Source organism: Sphaerodactylus townsendi, linkage group LG01, assembly GCF_021028975.2.
Source record: "Sphaerodactylus townsendi isolate TG3544 linkage group LG01, MPM_Stown_v2.3, whole genome shotgun sequence".
Classification (NCBI taxonomy): domain Eukaryota; kingdom Metazoa; phylum Chordata; class Lepidosauria; order Squamata; family Sphaerodactylidae; genus Sphaerodactylus; species Sphaerodactylus townsendi.
The window spans coordinates 25,106,585-25,130,649 of NC_059425.1; the positions used below are offsets into that span (position 1 = coordinate 25,106,585).

At 51.0% G+C, this 24,065-nt stretch overlaps 1 protein-coding gene across 1 annotated transcript in view; it reads right to left on the bottom strand.

The window, feature by feature from the left end:
- The window catches only part of NRXN2 (neurexin 2), a 444,661-nt gene that overhangs the window by 169,673 nt on the left and 250,923 nt on the right, over window positions 1-24,065 (bottom strand). Inside the window, 1 exon segment of the mRNA XM_048514356.1 lies at window positions 23,185-23,304. Within this exon segment, the coding sequence (XP_048370313.1) occupies window positions 23,185-23,304 (120 nt within the window).

The window sequence follows — 24,065 nt, forward strand, 5'->3', positions numbered from 1 at the left end:
CTGTGCTGCCTGTTACAATGGGGTTGCCAACTGACTGGGGAAGGGGGAACCACCCTGGCTGCTCTAATGCCTTTAACTGCAACTGGATATGCAGAAATCAGCAGGTGACGAACCGAAGCTGAGCATTATTACCTACTAATGTCCACACGTCAAAGTTGACATGAAAGGCACAGCGTAAAGTCACTGATCTAAAAGCGAACAGAGCAAAATTGGAGCCCAGGGGGCTCAGCAGCCTCGGTTCCATCTCACCTTTTATGAGAGTCGGGACAAGATCCGTGGTAGTTTGGCTCCCAGACTCAGTATAAGGCACCCATGAAGGTGCCTTGTACTGAGTCGGACCTTTGGTCTGACGAGGTCAGAATTGTCCCCTCTGACTGGCAGCAGCTCCCCTGGGTTGCAGGATGAGGTCTGTCTCATCACTTATGCCCTGATCCTTTTCACTGGGGAGGCTTTCAGGGGCTGAACTTGGGGCCTTCTGCATGCAAAGCAGATGTTCTGGGGCTGACCCGCGGCCCCTCCTAGACCTCTTCCACAGTCGAGGGAACAGAAGGAAGGTGCAGATTACATCAGATCAATGAGACAGGCAGACATCCCGCCAGGGGCTGGATACAGCAGCAGCCTCCTGGTGAAATCTACCCCCTTTTGCTTCCAGGCTTAGCAGCAATCAAGAAATGGCTTTAAGCACAAAGGCTGGGTCCTATAGCAAGGAAAGCAAATAGCAAACTGCATATCTGAGCATGTGAAGAAGGAATGCCTCCTCCCATATAGACCTGTCTGGGCACTGAGGTGGGGGTGGGGGCTTCATGGAAGCTCCCTACCAAGATTTGGGGGTGGGGGGCAGCTGGAGGACCTTCTCTGCAATAGTCCTGGCGCTTTGAAACATCCCCACCCCACCAGAGGCACCGACTCTGCAAGATGTTAGGTGCCTGGCTAAGACCACCCTCTGTACCTGGGCATATGGGTGGTTCCCCTGGGCGATGCCGCCCCCCCATACTTTTCTTTTTACTTGGTATCTGCTATTGCTGTACCGGCACTCTATTGGTGCAGCCCAGCCCAATTTTTTATGTGTGTTGGGAGGGGCCTTAAGGGGGATGGATGATTGTGTATTTTTAGGAGGGTTAGGGTGGTGGTGGGGGAATGGGTTTTAAAGTAGATTTTGTGACAGTTTTAAGATTGTTTTATAACTGCATCCTGCCCAGGGACTTCAGGAATAGGTAGGAAACAAGTTCACGGATTAAAAAGTTAATATCGAAAACATCAACCCTGGAAAGTTTTGTTTGGCTCCAAGGCGCTACTATACTCTGCTACAGCAGATTAATATGGCTGCCCACCTGAAACAGATGATCCCAGTGTTCCAGCCAAATGCTGTATAACATAATCAGGAGGGGTTTTTAAAACTGTTGGACGCTGTATATTGTACGCTGTATTTTAAATGGGTTAGATATTTTAATGTTATAGAGCCATATTTACATTTATATTTGAGATTACAATTGTCCGATTACGATTGTGCTCTCCCTGTTATGTTATGTCATTTTATGTTGAACACCGCCCACAGCCCTCCGGGGGTGGGCGGTATATAAAATTAATAAATAATAATAATAATAATAATTATTATTATTATTATTATTATTATTAGTAGTAGTAGTAGTAGTAGTAGTAGTAGTAGTAGTAGAAGGCCTGACTACATACCCCTGGTCACTTATTGATGGCTGTTCCATCTCCTAGGAATCCTGCTGGATCAGACCAGTGGTCCATCTAGTTCAGTAGCCCATCTCACACAATGGCCAACCATTGGGTTGACTCTGCAGGATCAACAACAGGGAATACAGGCCAAAGCCTCCCCCTAATGTTGCCTCCCGGCACTGGGATTCAAAGGCTGACTGCCTCTAAACGTGGAGGTTCCTTTTAGTCCCCAAAGCTAGTCGTCACTGGGGTCTTGTGGGGTTTCTGGGCTGTATGGCTGTGTTCCGGTAGCATTCTCTCCTGATGTTTCTTCACACTGATCTTCAGATTCCAGCCACAGATGCAGGCAAAACGTCAGGAGAAAATGCTACTGGAACACAGCCATACAGCCCGGAAACCCCACAACACCCCAGTGATTCTGGCCTTGAAAGTCTTCGACAATACCGGTAGCCACTGTTAAAGTTACCCTCCTCTGGCTTTAGGAAGGGAGAAAAGGCCACCTCTAGAGAATTTTTTGAGCCCCGGCACCACTCTGCTATTCTGAGCCCACAAGAACACTCCCGCTATTATAATATCAGGAGCAGCAGCAGCAGAAGGCCATTGCTTTCTCATCCTGCATGTGAGCTCCCAAAGGCACCTGGTGGGCCACTGCGAATAGCAGAGTGCTGGACTAGATGGACTCTGGTCTGATCCAGCAGGCTAGTTCTTATGTTCTTATCAGCATAGGAGCAGCAGTGGTGTAGTGGTTAAGAGCAGGTGTACTCTAATCTGGAGGAACCAGGTTTGATTCCCCGCTCTGCCGTCTGAGCTGTGGAGGCTTATCTGGGGAATTCAGATTAGCCTGTATACTCCCCCATAAGCCAGCTGGGTGACCTTGGGCTAGACACTGTTCTTCGGAGCTCTCTTAGCCCCACCTACCTCACAGGGTGTTTGTTGTGAGCAGGGAAGGGAAAGGAGTTTGTAAGCCCCTTTGAGTCTCCTATAAGAGAGAAAGGGGGGATATAAATCCAACTCCTCTTCTTCTTCTTCATAGATAGATGAATACACAGGTATGGAGATGGATGAGAGAGAATGTGCTCCTTCGCACTTCCAACACCCAAATGCATGCTGACATAAAACTAAAAAATGAAGGAAAGGCACCACTGAAAAGGTAGAGGAATTAATGTATCTATTAATTGTAAGTCCCAGACTGAAATGAGGCCCAAGTAGGTGCTCAGGAGCAGCAGCAGCAGCAGAAGGCCATTGCTTTCACCTTCTGCATGTGAGCTCCCAAAGGCACCTGGTGGGCCACTGCGAGTAGCAGAGTGCTGGGGTAGATGGACTCTGGTCTGATCCAGCAGGCTAGTTCTTATGTTCTTAAGTACTGAAGCAGTTCCATTTTGCAGGAAACCTGCATGTCTCACAGTCTGTGCCTATTGTGGAACAACAAAGGGAAAGGAAGCCCCAGATCCCTCAAAGGCAAGAGGACAGCTCCAGTTTCCAGAGTTCTGGCATAAGCAGAGACGAACCAGCAGTACCACTCTGGCCGAAGAGCTTGAAAGAATAAAAGGCCAGGCTGAATTCACACAGGAGATCAAGTGTGGTAGGAGAAAGGTGCCGAGGGGTAGCTGAGAATCTTTAAAGAGGGAGATGAAAGGAAGACCCCCAAAGACCCAGCTTCAGTTGCTAGGACTGGCAGTGAAGTGGAACCAGAGGAGCACGGAACGGGGGTCAAGCGCTGGAACTAGGCGCAGGGAGATGCATGCCAGCTTAAGCAGACCCAGTTCATGCAATAGTGCCTCTGAGAATGTGCAGAGCGCCTTTCCTTTGCCACCGAGGAGCCACAAGCAGCTCCTCCCCATCTGGCTTTGGGCATATCTTGCCTTGTTCGGGGGGGGGGGGGCAGTTTGAGTGCCGCTGCTGGAGGAAAGGGGCCCAGGGATGGGTACTTTCCCTGGCAGTGGCAGAGCCGTCTCTTACTGCCTCCGGTTCCTTTGCCACTCAGACAAATCTTTCCAGTTTATTAGGCTCGTGAAAGCTTCCTGTCGAAGCGGCTCCATCCCCCTCCATTTACACGGGGGGGGGGGGAAGAGAAGGGGAGAACAGCTACACGAAGCGACAGATCATTAGAATACAAAACAGAACGAGGAACCCTCCAGCCAGCACCCCCCCTCCCCCAGATGCCCATATCAGCTGAGAAACCCCAGTGCTAAATGAAATTCTAATATCCCCTAATAGGTTCCTAATCCCCCCCTCCCGCCCCTGACACTTCTCTGGTCTGGCGCGGGGAGATAATAGAGAGACGGAACCTTGACGAGGACTGGCAGGCGGGTGGCGGAGAACGGGGGGGGGGGGGGAGGAGAGCACCCAAGCAGGGCACCAAACTGTTCCCGTGGAGCTTCGGGCTCCAAACTGGCCTGTGCCAAGGTTGGCATGGGGACTGTCTTGTTGCCAACATGCTATGGGTCTCCGTCTCCAGGGTAACCAAATGTGGAGCTGACAGGGCTCAGCTGTGTCACCTCATTCTGTGCATGGCCAGGGACCTCTTTTGCGCCCCTGACGGCACCGTGCGAGTGGCTACCCGAATCTTTCACCAGACAGGCAAGCATGCAAGCAATGTGACTCTGGCCTCCAAGGAGGACTGCAGAACTAGAACCCCAGCTGAGCTGCCTTGAACCCGCTGATACTTGGGGCGAGCAGAGCAGGGGGCCTTCCTTCGATCCCCTCCCCAGTTTTCGCTCTCTGATGCACCCAAGTTAGAAAATTGCGCCCAGACGGCCACCCGCCTCCTCCCCGCACCCACCGCTGACTCCTCCAGAGGTGGCACCTGCAACTTGTCAGCAGAGACCTGCTAAGCAGCTTTCACACCAACTCCCCCGCAGGAAGACTCACTCTGTCAGCCACGCTTCCGCGCCACGGAGACGGAGGGTGAGAGCAACACCTCACCCACAGACTGCGTGGAGCGACGGGCAGCGACGGGCGCATCGGCCTGCGTGGGTGTGTCACCAGAAGGGTCCAGGGGAGGGGGACCCCTCTCGGGAGAAGAGAAATGTGGGGGTCTATTGTGGCAGCATGCGCCTGGTGGGTGGAGCACTGAGCGGTTAGGAGACTTTAGATCTGCCATTGCCCGAACGAGCTGCATCTGCGTGAAGGGCAACGATGCACCCTCCCCACCCACACAAGCCGCAAAGCCCCCCCCCCACGCCTCTCTCTTCATGCAGCCAGCATAGAACGCAAGCAGTCCAAACAATTCAGCGGGTAACATCTGCTTCCTGCCAGATGTTGCCATAGCCTCTGCCTGCGCCCATCTGAGGCATGTCTTTCGGTTGTGCAGACGAAGCGAAAATGAGTGCATGTTTATACATACACCCACAGAGAATAAATAGAGAACTGGGCTTGTATCAAAGTTCAGGTCCCGTCACAAGCCTCAGCTGCTCCTCTGAGAAATGAGAACAGTGGCCTCTCTTGGAAGGAGGTTCTGACAGTGAGCACCATTAAAATGTATTTTTTAAATTAAAAAAAAGCAACATAAATTACTATTGGTATTCATGCACTGACCCGGATGCCCCAGGCTGGCCCAATCTCGTCAGATCTTGGCTGCTAAGCAGGGTCGGCCCTGGTTAGTACTGAGATGGGAGACCACCACAGAAGTCCTGGGTTGATACACAGAAGCAGGGAATCATAGAGTCATAGAGTTGGAAGAGACCACAAGGCCCATCAAGTCCAGCACACAATCAAAGCACTCCTGACAGAGGGAATGGCAAACCACTTCTGTTTCTCTCTTGCCTTGAAAACCCAGTGGGGTTGCCATAACCTGGCTGTGACTTGATGGCACCGGATATTACCGGTAATGAGCCAAGGACTAGAAACAAAGGCACCCTGGCCACCAGCAAGAGTGGGAGATTTGGGCCCTCTTTGGGTCAGTTAAAAATACTCTCTGGAAACATTGAGAGGTATTTTTTTAAACACACACAGACACACAGTGCTCAGAAAGACTGATGCAAATAACCCAGGCCTGTTGTCTAGCCCAGTTGTGAGCACTGAGACCACAGCCAAGGTTGTGGTCATCTCCTCTCAAAAAAGCACAAGGGCAACTCAGATGGGCGAGGGAGAGAACTTTCCTCTGAGCAGCAGCAGAGTACGACTAGAGAGAATGGGAATAAAGAGAGACAAACTGGGAATCTTGGCGGAATGAGGTGGGAAGGATTTGAAAATCCCAGCTCCACAAATCTTCCCCTTCAGGACTCTGTAAGCTCTCAAGGGCTTGTGTAAGCTGATTTCTCCGCCCCCCTGTTTTCCTCGTACCTGACTCTCACTGACCCCCTCATTCTTTGCCGACTGGAGTATATGTAGTCTTCATCGGGGGGGTTTATGGAGAGTTTTTTCTCCCTGTTTTGATTAGGCATATTCATGGAAGATGGGTCTGCCAATGGTTATCAGCCATGATAGTTAATTGGAACTTCCATGTTCAAAGGCAGTCTACCTTCAACTGGCAGGTGCTGGAGGAACCTAACAGGGAATGGCCTATCTATCCCCATTTAAGTCCTGTTCAGGAGCGTCCCAGAGATGTCAGGCCAGCAAAGTCTTATATTCCTATTTTAATGAACTAAGCCATAGGTGTCAAACTTGCAGCCCTCCAGATGTTATGGACTACAGTTCCCATCATCCTCCAACAGCATCATGCTGGCAGGGGATGATGGGAACTGTAGTCCATAACATCTGGAGGGGTGCGAGTTTGATACCTGTGAATGAAACAAATTCAAAGCATCTGGTCACCCTTTGCATCCAAATGGAGTCTCTATATCAGTGGTTCTCAACCTGGGGGTTGAGACCCCTTTGGGGGTTGAACGACCCTTTCACAGGGGTCGCCTAAGACTTCTTGCATCAGTGTTCTCCATCTGTAAAATGGATAAATGTTAGGGTTGGGGGTCACCACAACATGAGGAACTGTATTAAAGGGTCGCAGCATTAGGAAGGTTGAGAACCACTGCTCTATATCAGGGGTGTCCAACTCTGGTGCTTCAGATGTTCATGGACTACGGTTCCCATCAGCCCCTGGTGGCATTGCCAATTGTGGCATGGCTGATGGGAATTGTGGTCCATGAACATCTGGAGTGCCAGAGTTGGACAGACCTGCTCTATGTTCACAGGCAGTCTATTTCCAGACGTTAGGGACAAAGTACAGATCTTAGCTGTCTCCATCCTTCATGGGACATTTGACCTCCCTCTGCCACAGTGACAGCGCACTGGATTTGATGACCTTTCAATCAGATCCAGCAACACTCTACTCCAGTGGTGGCGAACCTTTGGCACTCCAGATGTTATGGACTACAATTCCCATTAACCCCTGCCAGCATGGCCAATTGGCCATGCTGGCAGGGGCTGATGGGAATTGTAGTCCATAACATCTGGAGTGCCAAAGGTTCACCACCACTGCTCTACTCAATAGATTTCCCACAGATCAGCTCTAAGAAGCCCAGGAAAAACACCCAGGTGGGGCATGAGCGAGTTCATGACATGCTTCTGCCACATGTCCCCAAGCAGGGGCCGACTGGAAACAGCCCAGGAACAAGCCGAGCTGAACAGCCCTTTCCGTGCTGTGAGTCAGGGCTGTGGGGGCAAGTCAGATTCGCTTCATGTCAGTGCCACCCACCTGGGTCTCAGCTCGCCCACTGCCTCTGGGGGCAGCACGGGAGAATGTGATTGGTGGGTGAGCTGACGCCAGGACTTGTGGGTGCTGAAGGGTCCCCAGCCAAGTGATTCCCGCAGGGCTGGTGGAACTGCGTGGCCCTGGCTAGGGGAGGCCGTTCAGGACAGCAGCCAAACTAGAAACTTGAAAGTTAAGTTAAATGGCCAGTTCTCCGTCTCAAAGACAGAGGTACAACTTGTTCCAGCACCCCCCCCCCCGGTCCTTAAATCTTTGCATGGATGTTCACACAACTCAACAGGGTCAGCCTGGCACTCCGAACTCCAAAAGGTGTCTTTTGCAATCTCGGGGGTTTTTTTTATCACATGCTGTGAGATCAGGGTGAATAGCACAGTGTCGGGGCAAACTGAGCCGTCTCTTGCCCATGCCAAACCCCCCACTCACAACACAACGCATGGGGGAAGAATGAGCAGAATTAAGTGTGACACCTTTACTATTTCACTTTCTTTCCCATCTCCCGGCGCCAGTACACAATTTCATTATGCCAACGTAATTTTAATTTTATGTCAGGTTTTTAATATGGCCCACAGAACAATCCCCCCCTCCCCGTCCCAGGTTTCCTCTGCTTTTCTGCTGCTTCGTTGCCTCTTTCCACCTTCCCCCCCACTCCGCCCCATCCACCCTCCCGCTTGCTGCCAGAGGCTGCCAGGCCAGGCAGAGAGGCCTTAATAACAACCTGAAGACATTTTAATTTGCAGCTTTTAAAAGCCATGTCATTTCTCCTTTAATTTTAGCAATAGGGGTTGCAAATGAACTACCCTGAGCTGCCTGATTCCCACCCACGGGCTCACCCCCCCCCCATAAACACACACTCCTGACCCCCTGTGCCACTTAAAGAGCAAACTCAGTCTTCCAGTCAGAAGAACTTCCCATTTTACAAACCGCAGCTCTGTACTAAAGAAATCTACATTGAAAGCTGGGAGGCCTTATTGCAGTGATGGCGAACCTATGGCACGGGTGCCAGAGGTGGCACTCGGGAGTCCTCTCTATGGGCATGCGCACACAGAGTTCATCATGTGGGGGGCGGAAAATCACCCCCCCACACACACACAACACACATCTAGGCTGGCCTGGGCCACTGAGCATGACGTGTGCGCACTGTGGTGAGCAGGGAGGACTTGGCTGGCGGGCCTGGTGCCTGTGCTCTGGGTAACTGCTGCCCAAGGGGGGGGTTGCGCAGAGGAGGCAGAGATGCTAGAGAGGCACACAGTGGTGCACAGAGGACTTGCTGGAGGCTAGAGCAGGCTGGCCCCTGCTCGAGCAGGTGGGGCGGAGGAAGAGGGAGCCAACCGTTTTTTTTTCTAAACTAAAACCTCTGCATTCAGGTGAAATTGCCGGTTTGGCCCTTTGCAATAAATAAGTGGGGTTTGGGTTGCAATTTGGACACTCGGTCTCAAAAAGGTTCGCCATCACTGCCTTATTGTCTCCTCCAATTAAGGTTACAATTCGGCCTATTCAACCTATTATCAACAGGGCTTGCCTCTGAACATGATAAAGAAAAAGAGCGCCTCTGGGCATGCACAGAGAGCCTTTCACTCCCTACTGAATAACTGCAACTCACTCCCAATTTGGCTCTTAGGGGGTTTTGAAGGCTGTGTGGCTGTGGTCGGGCAGAACATTAGGACCAAAAACAACCAGATCGCGGCCACACAGCCCTGAAAACCCCCAAGAGCCAGTCAATTCCAGCCGTGAAAGCCTTTGACCATACATTGCACTCAATGTGTTTCAGCCTGAGGGGTTAACATCGTCATCTATGTGGAGTTGCTCCATTGTAAACCCATTGGGCTTACACTGAAGTAACTCCGCTCAAGAGGGGAGTGCCTGCCACATTGGGCTTCCAGATCTGGGCTGGGAAATACCTGGAGATTTTGGGATGGAGCCTGAAGAGGCTTTTGGAAGGGGGAATAGAGGGACTTCAACAGGTATAATGCCACAGAGGCCAACATCCAAAGTAGCCACTTACTTCAGGTGAACTGATTCAGGGGCGTATCTACCTGAGGGACATGGGATATCACATGTCCCCAGTCGCGTGGTATCTAATCACGTGGGGGTGAGGCACCGGGCCCGAGCCATGCTTACTGGCTCCAGGTGGTAGACCTGGGTGTCGTCGCCGGCTTTGGGTGGTAGACCTGGGTGCCTTGCCAGGTCTGGGTGGTAGACCTGGCCACCTTGCTGGCTCCAGGCAGTAGACCTGCCCGGCTCGCTGGCTTCCAGCAGTAGACCTGGGCACTGGGGGTGGGGGGAGGACAGAAAATTCAGATTTTGCCCCAGGCTCCATTTTCCCTAGACACGCTTCTGATCTCTGTCACTTGGAAACCAATTGTAATCCCAGGAGATCTCCAGGCCCCACCAGGAGGATGGCAACCCTGCTGCCGCCTGCCCTCTGCTTGGGGATGCTTTCTCTTTTGAGAAATCAGCCACATCTTTTCATGTGTTGCACACCAGGAATAGAGCACAAGAACCACTTCTCCCTAGAACAGTGACAGATCGTGGTGGATTCCGCACAACATATTTGTATTGAGCTGCTGTCGTTCTAAATGAACCCCTTTTCCTTTTTTCCGTTCGCATGTGTGCCATTTACGCATTCAGGAAACAATCTGAGCCCATGGAAACAATTCGGGTGGCTTTCACACCTTCACACGGAAACACTTCTCTCTTTTCAAATTTTTCTGGCAACGCGCACGTAGCTGTGAAGGCATAACAGAAACGAACCGTGCCGGTTGTCCTGCCATCCGATTGGCTGCACCTGTGTGTCGCTTCGCAAGTTCAACACACAAAAGAAAAAAGAGAAAAAGGGACCGTCTTGCAAGGACCAGGCAATAAGGAATGTGGGCTACTGTGGAGATAGGAACGCAGTGGCGGCCATACTTGCAGCCATGGGGAGAAAACGTAATTGTGGGACTTGTACAATGACAGGCAGAATCTTCCCGACTTGGCAAACGGCAGCAGACGTGGCAGCAAAGGGGTGGAAGGGAATCGACTGGCAGCCAGGAAGAACGAAGTGTGTCCTTCCTGTTGCGTTCACATGAGACCACTTTCAAACCGGGATTTTGCAAAAAGATCTCTAGTTTCGCGATTTTTAAAAAACCTGGGTTGAGAGGAATATAACAGGCTTAAGTCGTTTTGGGGAAGAAACCTGTGCAAAGTTCTCTCCCCAAATGCTACTTATAACGTCCTGATTTGTGCTGTGTGGAATCCACTCTTGAAAGTAGATGGGGCCATCCCCCCCTCTGCCCCCAATCTCAAAAGCCTTCCAATTGTTCTGGCTCTTTAAGATGAAGGAATGTCAGAAAGGCTTCTCCTGGGAGTAACACCCAGCATGCCATTGTGTGGGTGTTATTGGACGAAGAAGAAGAAGAAGAAGAAGAAGAAGAAGAAGAAGAAGAAGAAGAAGAAGAAGAAGAAGAAGAAGAAGAAGAAGAAGAAGAAGAAGAAGAAGAAGAAGAAGAAGAAGAATTGGATTTATATCCCCCCTTTCTCTCCTGTAAGGAGACTCAAAGGGGCTTACAAGCTCCTTTCCCTTCCTCTCCCCACAACAGACCACTTGTGAGGTAGGTGGGGCTGAGAGAGTTCTGAGAGAACTCTGACTAGGCCAAGGTCACTCAGCAGCAATGTAGGAATGCGGAAACCCATCTGGTTCACCAGATAAGCCTCTGCCACTCAGGTGGAGGAGTGGGGAATCAAACCCGGTTCTCCAGATTAGAATCCACCTGCTCTTAACCGCTACACCACGCTGGCTCTCAAAAGAAAAGCTAGATTTACTTTGGACACAGAAGCCACGCAAAATATTCAGGAGTTGACAGGAGATTTGAGACAATGATTCTGCCTCAGATCTAGAAGTGAGGTCGGCCACTGCACCCTGGGCAGTCTTTCTCCACCTGAACACTCATAAATATAGGATTATAAGAACATTAGGAATGTCCACTGCTGCAAAAGAAAGAGCCACCCTGGAGCTCTTCGGCGCTCAGTGACAGCGAGTCAGATGCATGGAGAACCACCTTGATGGGGACACTGCACATGTGCAAGGAGGGAGAAGTGCCGTCCCCTAGAATCCAGACTTCTCCTCTGCATTTCCTTCCTTCCTCAGCACACACCTTGTAAGGTGTGTTAGTAGGTTTGCCAACCTCCAGGTGGGGCCTGGAGATTTCTCATATGACTAGTGATCTCCAGATGATAGGGAACCCCTGGAGAAAATGACTGCTTCAAAGGGTGGCATTATGTACCCCTCTAAGGTCCCCCCTCCCTAAATCCTGCTCTCTCCAGGATCCCCCCTCCCAAATCTCTAGTAATTTTCTAGCTTGGAGCTGGCAAACCTCTGAGAGGTTAGTTGCTAAAGAGGATCAGAGAGAAGGGTAGGCCATGCAAAAATGGTATAGTGGTTAAGAGTAGGTGGGTTGACCCTGGGCTAGTCACAGTTCTCTCAGAACTCTCTCAGCCCCACCGACCTCACAAGGTATCTGCTGGGGGGAGAGGAAGGGAAAGGAGCTTGTAAGCCACCTTGAGTCTCCTTACAGGAGAGAAAGGTGGGGTATAAATCCATCCTCCGCCTCCTCCTCTTCCTCCTCCTCCTTCTATTTACATGGAAGGGCTAAGAATTCTTATGGTGAGACACACACAACTCTGATGCTGGACCAATTTGGAGGAAGAGAGGCTGGCAATGCGTTCCAGCAATGGGGGTTGCGAGCCCACCCACCCGCACCCTCTGCCACGTTCCATGGCCACCCACTTCATTGCCCTGGCTGTACCCACTCCTGCCCCAGCCCCAGCTAATGGCTTTAAGGGACAAAGAAGGCACGTCCGGAACTGCGGCCTGCTGCATCCCAGGCGACCTTTCTTTACCGAGGGCCAGATCTCCTTGCAGCCTCTCTAATCAGGAGACCATTAGCAGCCCGACTAATGGGACTGCGAAGCCCTCGTGTCCTCCAGCTCCAGCCCAGCCCCTCCGCCAAGAGGCATTTGTCAAAATACATAACCACACAACCTCCCCACCCCCCTTCTGCAGCTCCCCACTGGTCATTTTAGGGAGGACTATTCAAAAAGGTGTGGAACAGCACGGGGCGGGGAGGAAATCAAATCCGATGCTCAGAACTAAATAGTGTATCTTAATATTGATGGCAATGAACTCATTTTGCACGAAGTTGTTGTGACTGAGCTTTCGGTGGGGCTGGGCAAGACGCAAGGGATCGGGGCTGCTTTGAAAGGGAGTTGCCCACGTGAGGGCAGGGGAAGCCACACGAGGTTTCCTGGGGCGGTGCTGTTTAAATGGAGAGCTGGGGGAGGGGGGTTGCTTTCTTTAAAAAGAAAGACACAGAGCGAGATTCTGGGGTCTGAAGCCATCTGACCCAGATGACTTTCTGTAGTCCCAGGTATGCTGAGACTGGCTGTTATCCAATGAGAGAAATACGCTCTGCACACGGCCACGTGCACTCTGTTTCTTGGATACGGGTTCTAGAGCTAAAAGCTGCTTACAGCTCAACTGTGCTCGTGAGACGCAACTGCCTTTGGGGTGCATCTGGAAGACGGAGTCGCTTAACAGAGGAGCAGCAGTGGCGTAGTGGTTAAGAGCAGGTGTACTCTAATCTGGAGAACCGGGTTTGATTCCCCGCTCTGCCGCCTGAGCGGTGGAGGCTTATCTGGGGAATTCAGATTAGCCTGTGCACTCCCACACACGCCAGCTGGGTGACCTTGGGCTGGACACTGTTCTTCGGAGCTCTCTCAGCCCCACCTACCTCACAGGGTGTTTGTTGTGAGGGGGGAAGGGCAAGGAGATTGTAAGCCCCTTTGAGTCTCCTTGCAGGAGAGAAAGGGGGGATATAAATCCAACTCTTCTTCTTCTTCTTCTTCTTCTTCTTCTTCTTCTTCTTCTTCTTCTTCTTCTTCTTCTTCTTCTTCTTCTTCTTCTTCTTCTTCTTCTTCTTCTTCTTCTTCTATTGGCAGGGAGAGCGGAAGGGAATTCTGGGAGCTGGCATGGTCAGGCCTCCTGTGAGCGATGTCCCATCAGCTGCAAACAGGGGAGTTTTCACCACCTCAGGCCATATTTTTCAGCCTGCTGTGTAAATTTACTAAGCCCAGCTATTAATGGCCTCCCCTGTGATTTACAATCCGACAGGCTTTCAGTTGCTGGCAGCTGGTAGCTGGACACTTGGAATTGAATGGGAGGAAGAGGGAGGGAGACCTGGCAACTCCCTGAGGTGCTGAAGTCCTGTCCCAGATAGGGAGGGAATACAGGAAAGGCCGGGAGGGGGCCCCAAATTTCCAAGACTGGCCCATTCCTTCTACCAAGGGCCTTGATTCATAAGGAGGGTGGGTGCTACCTCTCTATGTGCTGTCCCGGCCAGATGCCTGATCCAGTCAGATCCTTCCTCTTGAGGCTACTTCCTTCCATGGTAGGGTTGCCAGTCTCCAGGTGGTGGCTGGACATCTCCAGGTGACAGAGATCAATTCCCTTGGAGGAAAAGGCTGCTTTGGAAGGTGGACTCTATGGCATTATGCCCTATTGAAGTTCCTCCTCTCCCAAAACCTCACCTCCCTCAGGCTCCACCCCCAAAATCATAGAATCATAGGGTTGGAAGAGACCCCAAGGGCCATCCAGTCCAACCCCTTGCCTTGCAGGAACACACAATTAAAGCACTCCTGACAGGCGGCCATCCAGCCTCTGTTTGAAAACCTCCACAGAAGGAGACTCCATCACACTCCGAGGTCGTGCATTCCACTGTCAAGCAGCCCTTACTGTCAGGAAGTTTTTCCTGATGTTTAGGTGGAATCTCTTTTCCTTTACCTTGAAAATGTCAAAGTATTTCCCAACCCAGAACTGGCAGCCCTACTCAGTGTAGTGTAGTGGTTGAGAACAGGTGGCCGCTACTCTGGAGAACTGGGTTTGATTCCCCACTTCTCCACATGTGTGGCAGACACTCATCTGGTGAACTGGATTTGTTTCCCTGCTCCTCCACATAAGAAGAAGAAGAAGAAGAAGAAGAAGAAGAGTTTAGATTTATATCCCCCCTTTCTCTCCTGCAGGAGACTCAAAGAGGCTGACAATCTCCTTGCCCTTCCCCCCTCACAACAAACACCCTGTGAGGTGGGTGGGGCTGAGAGAGCTCCGAGAAGCTGTGACTAGCCCAAGGTCACCCAGCTGGCGTGTGTGGGAGTGCACAGGCTAATCTGAATTCCCCAGATAAGCCTCCACAGCTCAGGCGGCAGAGCTGGGAATCAAACCCGGTTCCTCCAGATTAGATACACGAGCTCTTAACCTCCTACGCCACTGCTGCTTATAAGAACATAAGGACTAGCCTGCTGGATCAGACCAGAGTCCATCTAGTCCAGCACTCTGCTACTCGCAATGGCCAACCAGGTGCCTTTGGGAGCTCACATGCAGGATGTGAAAGCAATGGCCTGCTGCTGCTGCTGCTCCTGTGCACATGAAGCCTCCTGGGTCACCTTGGGCTAGTCACCATTCTCTCCTAACTCTCTCGGCCCAATCTAGGGAGGATAGGAAAGGAAGGAGCTTGTAAGCTGCTTTGAGACTCCTTATGGCTGAGAAAGGCAGGGCGTAAATCGAAATCCTTCTTCTTCTGTGCCCTGTCAGAGCGCAATTGCCACCCAGCGCGTGCTCAGAGGCCTCCTCCGCAGCTGCAACCAGCCCAACTAAGATATTGTCCCCCCACTCTCTCCAGGACGTGGGGTGCAATGACTCCATGGCAGCTTCGCTCACGTTCCATCTAAGGAAGGCAAAAGTGTGGGAGGGCAAGGACTGACCTTTCCCCCACTCCCAGTGTGCTTCAGGGGACCGAGCATGGTACAGCTTCGTTAAAAGAATCCCTGGACCTCGTTAGCCAGCCCCTTGCCTCATTAAAATGGATCGGCCTGTCAGCCCCAATATGTAAACGGCTTCATCAGTTGCGGGGCGCAGCAATAAGGAGAAGGGGAGGACAAGGGGGGGGGGGCTGGGACGGTTGAGCAGAAGGAAAGGTGAATGGAGGGGAGTGTGTGTGCTGGGGGAGGGTGCATCAGAGACCCCAGAGGGTGAAACCCCCCCCCCACACACCACGGGAACTGAGGAGAGTCCTCTACCCCAACAGACCTCAGCCTGCGACTGCACTGCAGCCTTTCTTGGGGCACAGCCAAGGCCGGTGGATACAGAACGTTCCTTCCCTAGAACTGAGGAGTGACAGCTTTTGGGTAGCAGCACCCTTCGCCACGCAGGGGAACGCCTGTCTCCAGGTGTGCAGGAGTGTAGTGTGCCACTTGCTCTTACGTGTGAGGCCTACCTTGTCCCCAGATGGTGACAGCTACCCAGCAGGAAGATGATCCACCGTAAACAGCTTTCCCAGCAACATGGAGGTGAAACGATTGGGGGGTGGGCTTTACTGAACAGCTTTGACTAGTTCTGCACCTCTGTTGTTTGTTGATAGAGGAAGGCCTGCCCCCCCCCGCCCCCACCAGCCTTGTCTCTAAGACACTCATCTTTTTTTTTCAGAAAGCGAACTCTAGCTGAGCGTCCCAGACTTCCCTGGGTGGGGCTGCGGGTGAGCAGGGGCTGGCCCCTCTTCTTCGTGCTGTTCAGGCAGCAACTGCCCTGGGCATTTGCTCCTGCTTTGGATCCCCAGATAACCTTCCATGTCTAAATGAAAGCAAGTGGAACAGAAATGCCTGCTTGTTCTAAACAGTCCCATGTAAATCAGCCAACGGCGATTAGCCATGATCTAGTTGACACAGAACCTCCTTGTGGGACCGCAGCATTCTTCTAAATACAAGAATTTAAAAGGTCATTGGTGAAGAAGAAGAAGGAGGAGGAGGAGGAGGAGGAGGAGGAGGAGGAGAAGAAGGAGAAGGAGAAGGAGAAGGAGAAGGAGAAGGAGAAGGAGAAGAAATGAGGAGGAAGAGTTTGGATTTAAGTCCCCACCTTTCTCTCCTGCAAGGAGACTCAAGGTGGCTTACAAGCTCCTTTCCCTTCCTCTCTCCACAACAGACTTCTTGTGAGGTAGGTGGAACTGAGACAGTTCTGAAGAACTGTGACTAGCCCAAGGCCACCCAGCAGGAATGTAGGAGGGCGGAAACACATCTGGTTGACCAGATAAAAGTCCACCACGCGTGTAGAGGAGTGGGGAATCAAACCTGGGTCTCTAGATTAGAGTCCACAAGCTCTTAACCACTGCACCCCACTGGAAGGAGGAAGCAGGAGATGATGGATGCTTATGCTGTTCTACCAAGGCAAGCCTGTCCAGGCTCACCTGCCAGGTCGGCTCAGGTGGTCATTGAAGATTCATTCCTAACACATTCCCTCTCCTCGGGCTTGTCCTAGACAGCCCAGGCTAGCCTGATCTCATCAGATCTTGGAGGCTAAGCAGGGTCAGCCCTGGTTAGTACTTGGATGGGAGACCACCAAGGAAATTCAGGGTCGCTATGCAGAGTCAGGTGATGGCAAACTGCCTCTGAGCATCTCTTGCCTTGGAAACCCTACGGCAGAGGTGTCCGACTGTGGTGCTTCAGATGTTCATGGACTACATGCCAGCAGGGGCTAATGGGAATTGTAGTCCATGAACATCTGAAGCACCAGAGTTGGACATCCCTGCCCTATGGGGTTACTGTAAGTAGGATATGATTTGGCGGCACGTTTCACCGTCAGAGAAGGAAGGCAAAGGAAACAAGTTACCAGCATGCCCTGAGGGGCAGGGGCTGGGAGATGCCAGGGGGCGGGGGGGGGGGGCGGCAGGGGGCTTCCTCCTTCTGGCCCACGATGCCTTTTTGATCCGAAAGCCCTTTCCCTGATCGCAGTGTGGGGAGCAGATTGTGATCACTCCTCAGTAGAGAAGGAAAGGCCCTCTGCACAAGCTCTGAGGTACTCCCGTTCTTGTTTCCAAAGCTGAGAACTTGAAAGGTTGCGGGTGAGGGCAGAGGCATGTGGGGGGGGGGGGGATGGCACCTGGGGCAAAACCTTCCCCAGGTGCCCCTTTCACCCCTGTGTCCCACTTACCTGGCTGGGCCGCTGCCGGGAGCCCCTTGGCCCTGCCCCATCAGGCTGCTCTGTCAGCCGGTGGAGGATCCTGGCGGGGTGGGAAGGGGCTGAGGGGCAGCGCCCCAGCAAGACTGCTCTTTCACCAGGCGGAGGCTTTGCTGACTGAAAGAGGAGCCTGACAGGGTGAGGCCATGGGGAGGGGTGTGGGGGGGCGATTCTCCGCCCCCCCCACATGACCAGCTGGCATGCTCCCGGGGACACGTGACCCCACTCTGGGTGAGGGCGAGGCCTGACAAGCTATAGACCAGCAAACCCTCTTCAGAATCCCAGAGAGCAGTCCTTGCTTAGGAGACCCCTCCCGTCCTCAAAAACGCTAATGGGAAGCTGTTACCTCTTTCCCTGGGGAGTGCTAGGAAAGGCTCCTGTTAACACACAGCTCTTTCCCCATCCTTCACTTCTCTTCTGACACGGTATGGAAGCAATTGTTTGTTAAAAACAGAGCAAAGGAGACTGTCAAGATAAAAACTATATTGAAGAAATATGGCTCCCTTCCTGCGAAAGAGGGAGCTGCCTCCCCTCCTTTCGTCCTTCCCAACCGGTCCTGCGAGCGCCTTCTGGGCCTTCCTCCCAGGTTGCCCAGGCCCCTTCAAGGGGACAGACAGGACCACAGAACGAAACCAGCCTCTTGCCTGCCTGGAGAGGGTGGCATGCCCCCCCACATAGGGTTGCCAACCTCCAGGTGGTAGCTGGAGATCACCCAGGATTGCAACTGATCTCAGGCTACCAAGGTTGGGTTCCCCTGGAGAAAATGGCTTCTTTGAAAGGTGGACTCTATGGTATTACACCCCACTGAAGAAGAAGAAGAAGAAGAAGAAGAAGAAGAAGAAGAAGAAGAAGAAGAAGAAGAAGAAGAAGAAGAAGAAGAAGAAGAAGAAGAAGAAGAAGAAGAAGAAGAAGAAGAAGAAGAAGAAGAAGAAGAAGAAGAAGAAGAGTTGGATTTATATCCCCCCTTTCACTCCTGCAAGGAGACTCAAAGGGGTTAACAATCTCCTTTCCCTCTCCCCCCTCACAACAAACACCCTGTGAGGAGGGTGGGGCTGAAAGAGCTATGAAGAAGTATGACTAGCACAAGGTCACCCAGCTGGCAGGTGTTGGAGTGTACAAGCTAATTTAGTTCACCAGACAAGCTTCCACAGCTCAACTGGCAGATCTGGGAATCAAACCCGGTTCCTCCAGATTAGACTGCACCTGCTCTTAACCACTACACCACACTGGCTCTCTGAGTCCCTCCTCAAACCTCCTCCCCCAAATCTCCAGATATTTCCCAACCTGGAGCTGCCAAATCTATCCCCGAAGCATCCTTGTGGAGTGCTTACCTGGACTATCTGGAAAAAAACCAAAGACACAGGGAGAACTCGAAGTAGTCGTGACCAGACAACTCCCATGCCAAGTTGCTCTCCAGAGAACCGACAGCGTTCCCCTACCCCAACATTTTACCCATAGCTCTTGCTGTGCCCTCAACACAAAGGGATGAGTAGTTTGCTCTCCCTCTTCCTTCTGGCAGAGTGTCCAGGGTTTCAGAAGAGTCACCTTCTCCTTCTTTTAGTGATGCTGGTTTCCTTCCCCATCAACTTTGAATCCCACCCACCCCCGATTCCTCATCCTTGCAGTTTACCCCCAAAGTCTTCCCGCTGTGGACACTCTGGTGTAGAATACTGGGGACTAGAACAGAATACAGGACCTTCCACCATCTCTTCCCTTGGCTCCTGCATTTCCACTCCCATCCCAATGGAACCAGGGAAGGGCCCAAAGCAACAAGCTGGAAATTCAGTCCCATGGACAGGAATAATTTCTATCCCCAGAGGCGCAGGAGATGACACAATCAAGCATTGGATGAAAACTCTGGTCAAGAATATGTGGATTCAAGGCTCAAACATCATGTTCTTAGCAAACATCTGAAGCTGCCGTCTACTGAGTCAAGCTATTAGCTCCCGGGCTCTGACTGGCAGCAGCTCTCCAAGGTCTCAGGTAGCAAAAGGGTTTTCCTAGGACCTGCTACCTGGGACCCTTCTAAGAAGAGAAAGGAAGGAAACTGGGAGCTTCTGAATGCAAAACAAGTGCTCTGCTGTCGAGCTATGACCCCTTCCCAAATTAATGACCCACAGAGATTATGAACTGTATAACAAGCAGGAGCCATGAAAATTCACAGGGAAGTCCAATCTGCTCTCCCCTTACCTTGCATTCAGTGTGTTTCCTTCTAGGGAAAGGGCCACAGAATCATAGAGTTGGAAGAGACCCCCAAGGGGCAGCAAGTCCAACCCCCTGCAATGCAGGGACACACAATCAAAGCACTCCTGACAGATGGCCAGCCAGCCTCTCTTTAAAAAACCCCAAAGACTCCACCACCCTCCGAGGTAGGACATTTCACTATCCACCAGCCCTTGCTGTCAGGAAGTTTTTCCTGATGTTTAGGTGGAATCTCTTTTCCTTCACCTTGAACCTGTTAGTCCTGGTCCTGGTCTCTGGAGCAGCAGAAAACAGAGGCTGCCAGTGTCCTTGCAGTCTGGTTTCCTCTCTGCTCGGGCTTCTTTCTGTGCAGAGTCAGCTAGAAACGATGAATGCCACAGTGCCATTTGCTGTGCATCCTCAAAGGCCAATTCCCCCCTCCCTGATCCCCTTCACAATTGCTTCCCCGTCCCACATCTATTTACCAGCTACCTAGAATATTTCTCAGTGGCATCAGAAACAAGGAGAATGCACACCCCTTGGCCCCCTAAAGCCTGGGAGCTTGCAGAGACAGAAGGAGAGTCTGGATCAGAGCTGTGGCCCATCTCGTCCAGCCTCCTCTTTCACACAATGGCCAGCAAGTGGCCTGGAAGGGCAACAAACAGGGCATGGGGGCCAAGACCTTTCTGATGCTGCCTCCTAGCACTGGTATTCAGTGGTTTGCTGCTCTGAGATGTGGAGGGTTCCTTTAGTCACCACAGCTGGTAGCCTGGCCACTGTGGGACTTCTCTTCCAAGTATTTGTCTACGCTCATATCTGTCACTATAGTTAATTCCATAATCTAATTCAGGGGACACCAACACTGTGGGCACCATGGAGCCTGCCAACAACTTTTTTGGTACCCTCCAAGTGTTTTCAGGAAGTGGGTGGGGCCAGGCATAATTTTTGCCCAACAAGGCTTCTGTTTGACTATTAGAGATTTGATTGGCTGTACAGATTTTTGTAAATATTGCTTTGGCAGCAGCTCTCACCACACCACAAGGATCTACACAGTATTGTGGAAGGATTTCACGGCTGAAGTCAACTGGCGGTTGTGGGTTTTCTGGACTGTATGGCCACAGGCTGGTTGTTTTTGTTCCTAATGTTTTGCCTGCATCCATGGCTGGCATCTTCAGAGGCATGTCATGGTGAGATGAGCCACAGAAAGAAACTGTAGGAGCAAAAACGATCAGACCATGGCCACCCAAAAACCCCAAAACCCACAACAGCCAGATCATGGCTGATCATACACTGGTGTTCTGCCCTGCAGCACACATATGGCTCCTGCAGGGCAGAGATTCTTGTACTGGCGCCATTAAAGTTGTGCCACCAGAGATCCCGCACCCCCTGCAATTTGCGAGAGAAGAAACTGAGAGGTCTCCTTCTCGCTGCGGGGTTTCCCTCCTTCTGGGTTGCTGCAGTCAAAAGGCAAGATGAAGGTTGCCTGTTCTGTTTCTTTAAAGCCCCTTTTAAGTTAACATTGGTATTGCTTATATCAATATTGTTGAGGCAGCGTTTAGTTCCTTTTGCATTTTTAGGGAAAAGCTGACCGTGGATCCCTGAGAGGAGTGGGGGGAGGGCAGACCGTGCGCCCCCTCAGGAATCCATGGCTGGCTTTTCCCTAAAAATGCAAAAGGAACGAAAAGCTGCCTCAACAATAAAGATATGAGCAATATTGAAAGTACCTTTAAAGGCTTTTGAATGAGGGCAGGCAACCACAAGTGCAGCTGTGAGGATCCTCCTTGCCTTTACACGGGAACACGAAGAGACCCCACTGCGAAGGGACCACAGGGCTAGGAGGGCCACAGAAAACACTTCATGCGTAATGGCCCTACACTGCATGACTGAAGTTCAGCTGTGGAAATCATTTCATGGCTGACTCTACCTCTGGCAGCGGCCATTTTGTGGCAGCCATTTCATTTCAGCCGCCGTCCCGCCATGTCAAAATTCCAAATGCGCCCACAATCTCAAAAAGGTTGGGGATCCCTGATTTAACTGCTTGAAAAGTAAACAAGTATTTCCTTTCATCCATCTCGAATCGACTGCCCATCAACTTGGTTGGCTGCCTCAAGTTCTGGTGCCCACAGCCCAGTTTCCATTGCAGGTTTTGACAGTAAGAGATACCTAACCTATTTTGTCTTGATTTGCTTGCGTTTTTCAGCGGTGATTTTTGTTTTTTGGTATTTTAGTCCTAACAAAGGTTCTGTACTACTTGCAAGTTCTGCCTCAGTAGAGGAAGAAAAAGCTTTCTCTGTCTTGTCGAAGGCTTTCACGGCCGGAATCACTAGCGTGTTGTGGGTTTTCCAGGTTGTATCTTCTCCTGATGTGAACCCTGGACATTCCACAGGCATATATATTCCACTTGCTTTACTTCCATCACATCCTCTGAAGATGCCAGTCACAGATGAAGGTGGAAGTGCTACTGGAATACAACCTGGAAAACCCACAACACACTTTCTCTGTCTACTTTCTCTACCCCATTAATTTTTAAAAATAAACCTCTATCATGGACCCCTTAGTCGTTCCCTCCCCGCCCCCCCAATTGAAAGGCCCTGGACTCTTTGGCTTTCTTTGTACAAAAAGGTGCTCAAATCCTTTAACTATCTTGGGTGCCCTCTTCTGTACTTTTTTCCAGCTGGGCAATATTCTTTCTGAGATGTCAATCAGAAGCGTATACAGCAGGGGTAGGGAACCAATTGGCCATGCTGGTAGGGGCTGATGGGAATTGTAGTTCCTGAACATCTGGAGAGCCGCAGGTTCCCTACCCCTGGTATACAGTATTCAAAATGGGGCCACAGCACAGATCTGTATGGGGGACAGTAGTGGGTCCAGAGGAAGCGGGGGTCTCTGACACAGGTCCTTTGCTCTCCCTCTCCACCAGTGTGTCACTCTCAGAGTCTGCACAAGGACTCTGATTTTGAAAAAAGGCGGATAGATGTGAAAATAGTTTCTGCAGTAGCATCTATGTATGGAACATATGAAGGCAGAACATTTTACAAAATACTAGTTTATCAACGTCACTGTTAATACCGAACCTGGGTTGGTTCGGTCAGCGTATTCTAGGCTTTTGGTTTTCTTCTGTTTTCCTCCCGTCCAGTTTGAGCTGTCCACAGGGACAGTGGCCCCTCGGGAAGGTCAAGGTGGGCACACTTACAGAGCGGAAGCCACATTTTCCTTGCTGCAACGAATGCCAAGCAAGCCACCTCTCTTTGGTTCTGAGGATCTTTTAGGAGCAGCAAGATCACTGGCTGAACCGAAAGACTGTCCTTCTGGAATCAGGCAGCCGAGAGAGCTCCCAAGCCTTGAGCTTCCCTCCTTGATCCCAAATGTATGGGCACTTCAGCACATGCAGAATAATGCACTTTCAATCCACTTTCACAAGTATCTGCAAGTGGATTTTGCAATTCCGCACAGTAAAATCCAGCTGCAAAGTGCATTGAAACTGCATTTCTCTGCATGTGCAGAAGTGCCCTCAATAATGTGGTAGTATTGCTCTCACTGCCTTGCCTAGGACAAGAATTTAAGCTGGGTTAACCCGCACATGCCTTTTTCTGTGCCCCCCAACCCCCCAACACTCAGTCTTCCCACTACTCACGGTCATTGCACACTGGGCCACCGTACGAGGTCATAGTGCAATCACATGTGTAGCCGTCCCATTGCTGAAGGCAGACGCCCTGGTTGGCGCAGGAATCCTCCGTGCAGGTGGTGCTGGGACCTGGGGGCAGGGGGGGAGGGGGGAAGGAACAGTCAAAAAGAGACAGAGGTTTTAGCCAGCTTGAGCTAGATGTTTCCTTTACTGATTCCTCTCCTGATAATAACAATGATAATAATTTAAGGAAGGAGCACAGCCAGTTTGCCAGCGAAACTACTTTGTAGAATGCAAGTAATACAACATCCACTTCAAGAGAAAAGTCAATATTTCCCCATCTCTGATGACTGAGATGTGTCCACAGGAACTTTCAGAGGCTGGTAACTTCTTGCATGGACTGCTACAAAGAACTCTGTCTGGGGCTACCCTTGAAGACTATGTCAAAAGATTTTGCCGCTACAAAGTCTGTTGAGTAACTAACTAGGGGAGGTTGCAAAGAATGTTTTGCCCAGATTTAGCACAGTTAACATAAGAACATAAGAACAAACCAGCTGGATCAGACCAGATCTGGGCTCAGGGGCCTTCGCGAAAGCTGACTCAAAATAGAGGGAAATAAATCTGCAACCAATGCGCCAAATGATAAATCAAAAAAGACTGAGTAACAAATAAAATCTATTATAAAAATATACATGATCATAGAAGAACAATTCTGTTTTTATAAGGACACAAAATATATACAAAGTAAAACATAATATAAAAACAAAGTAAGAAAATATAAAGATAAAAATCATGTAGACCAAATGGTTAGCAACTAAATAGTCTTCTTCAGCGGTCTCTAGAGATGGTATTGATTCCTAAAAGTACATACACATACGCATAAACTATAA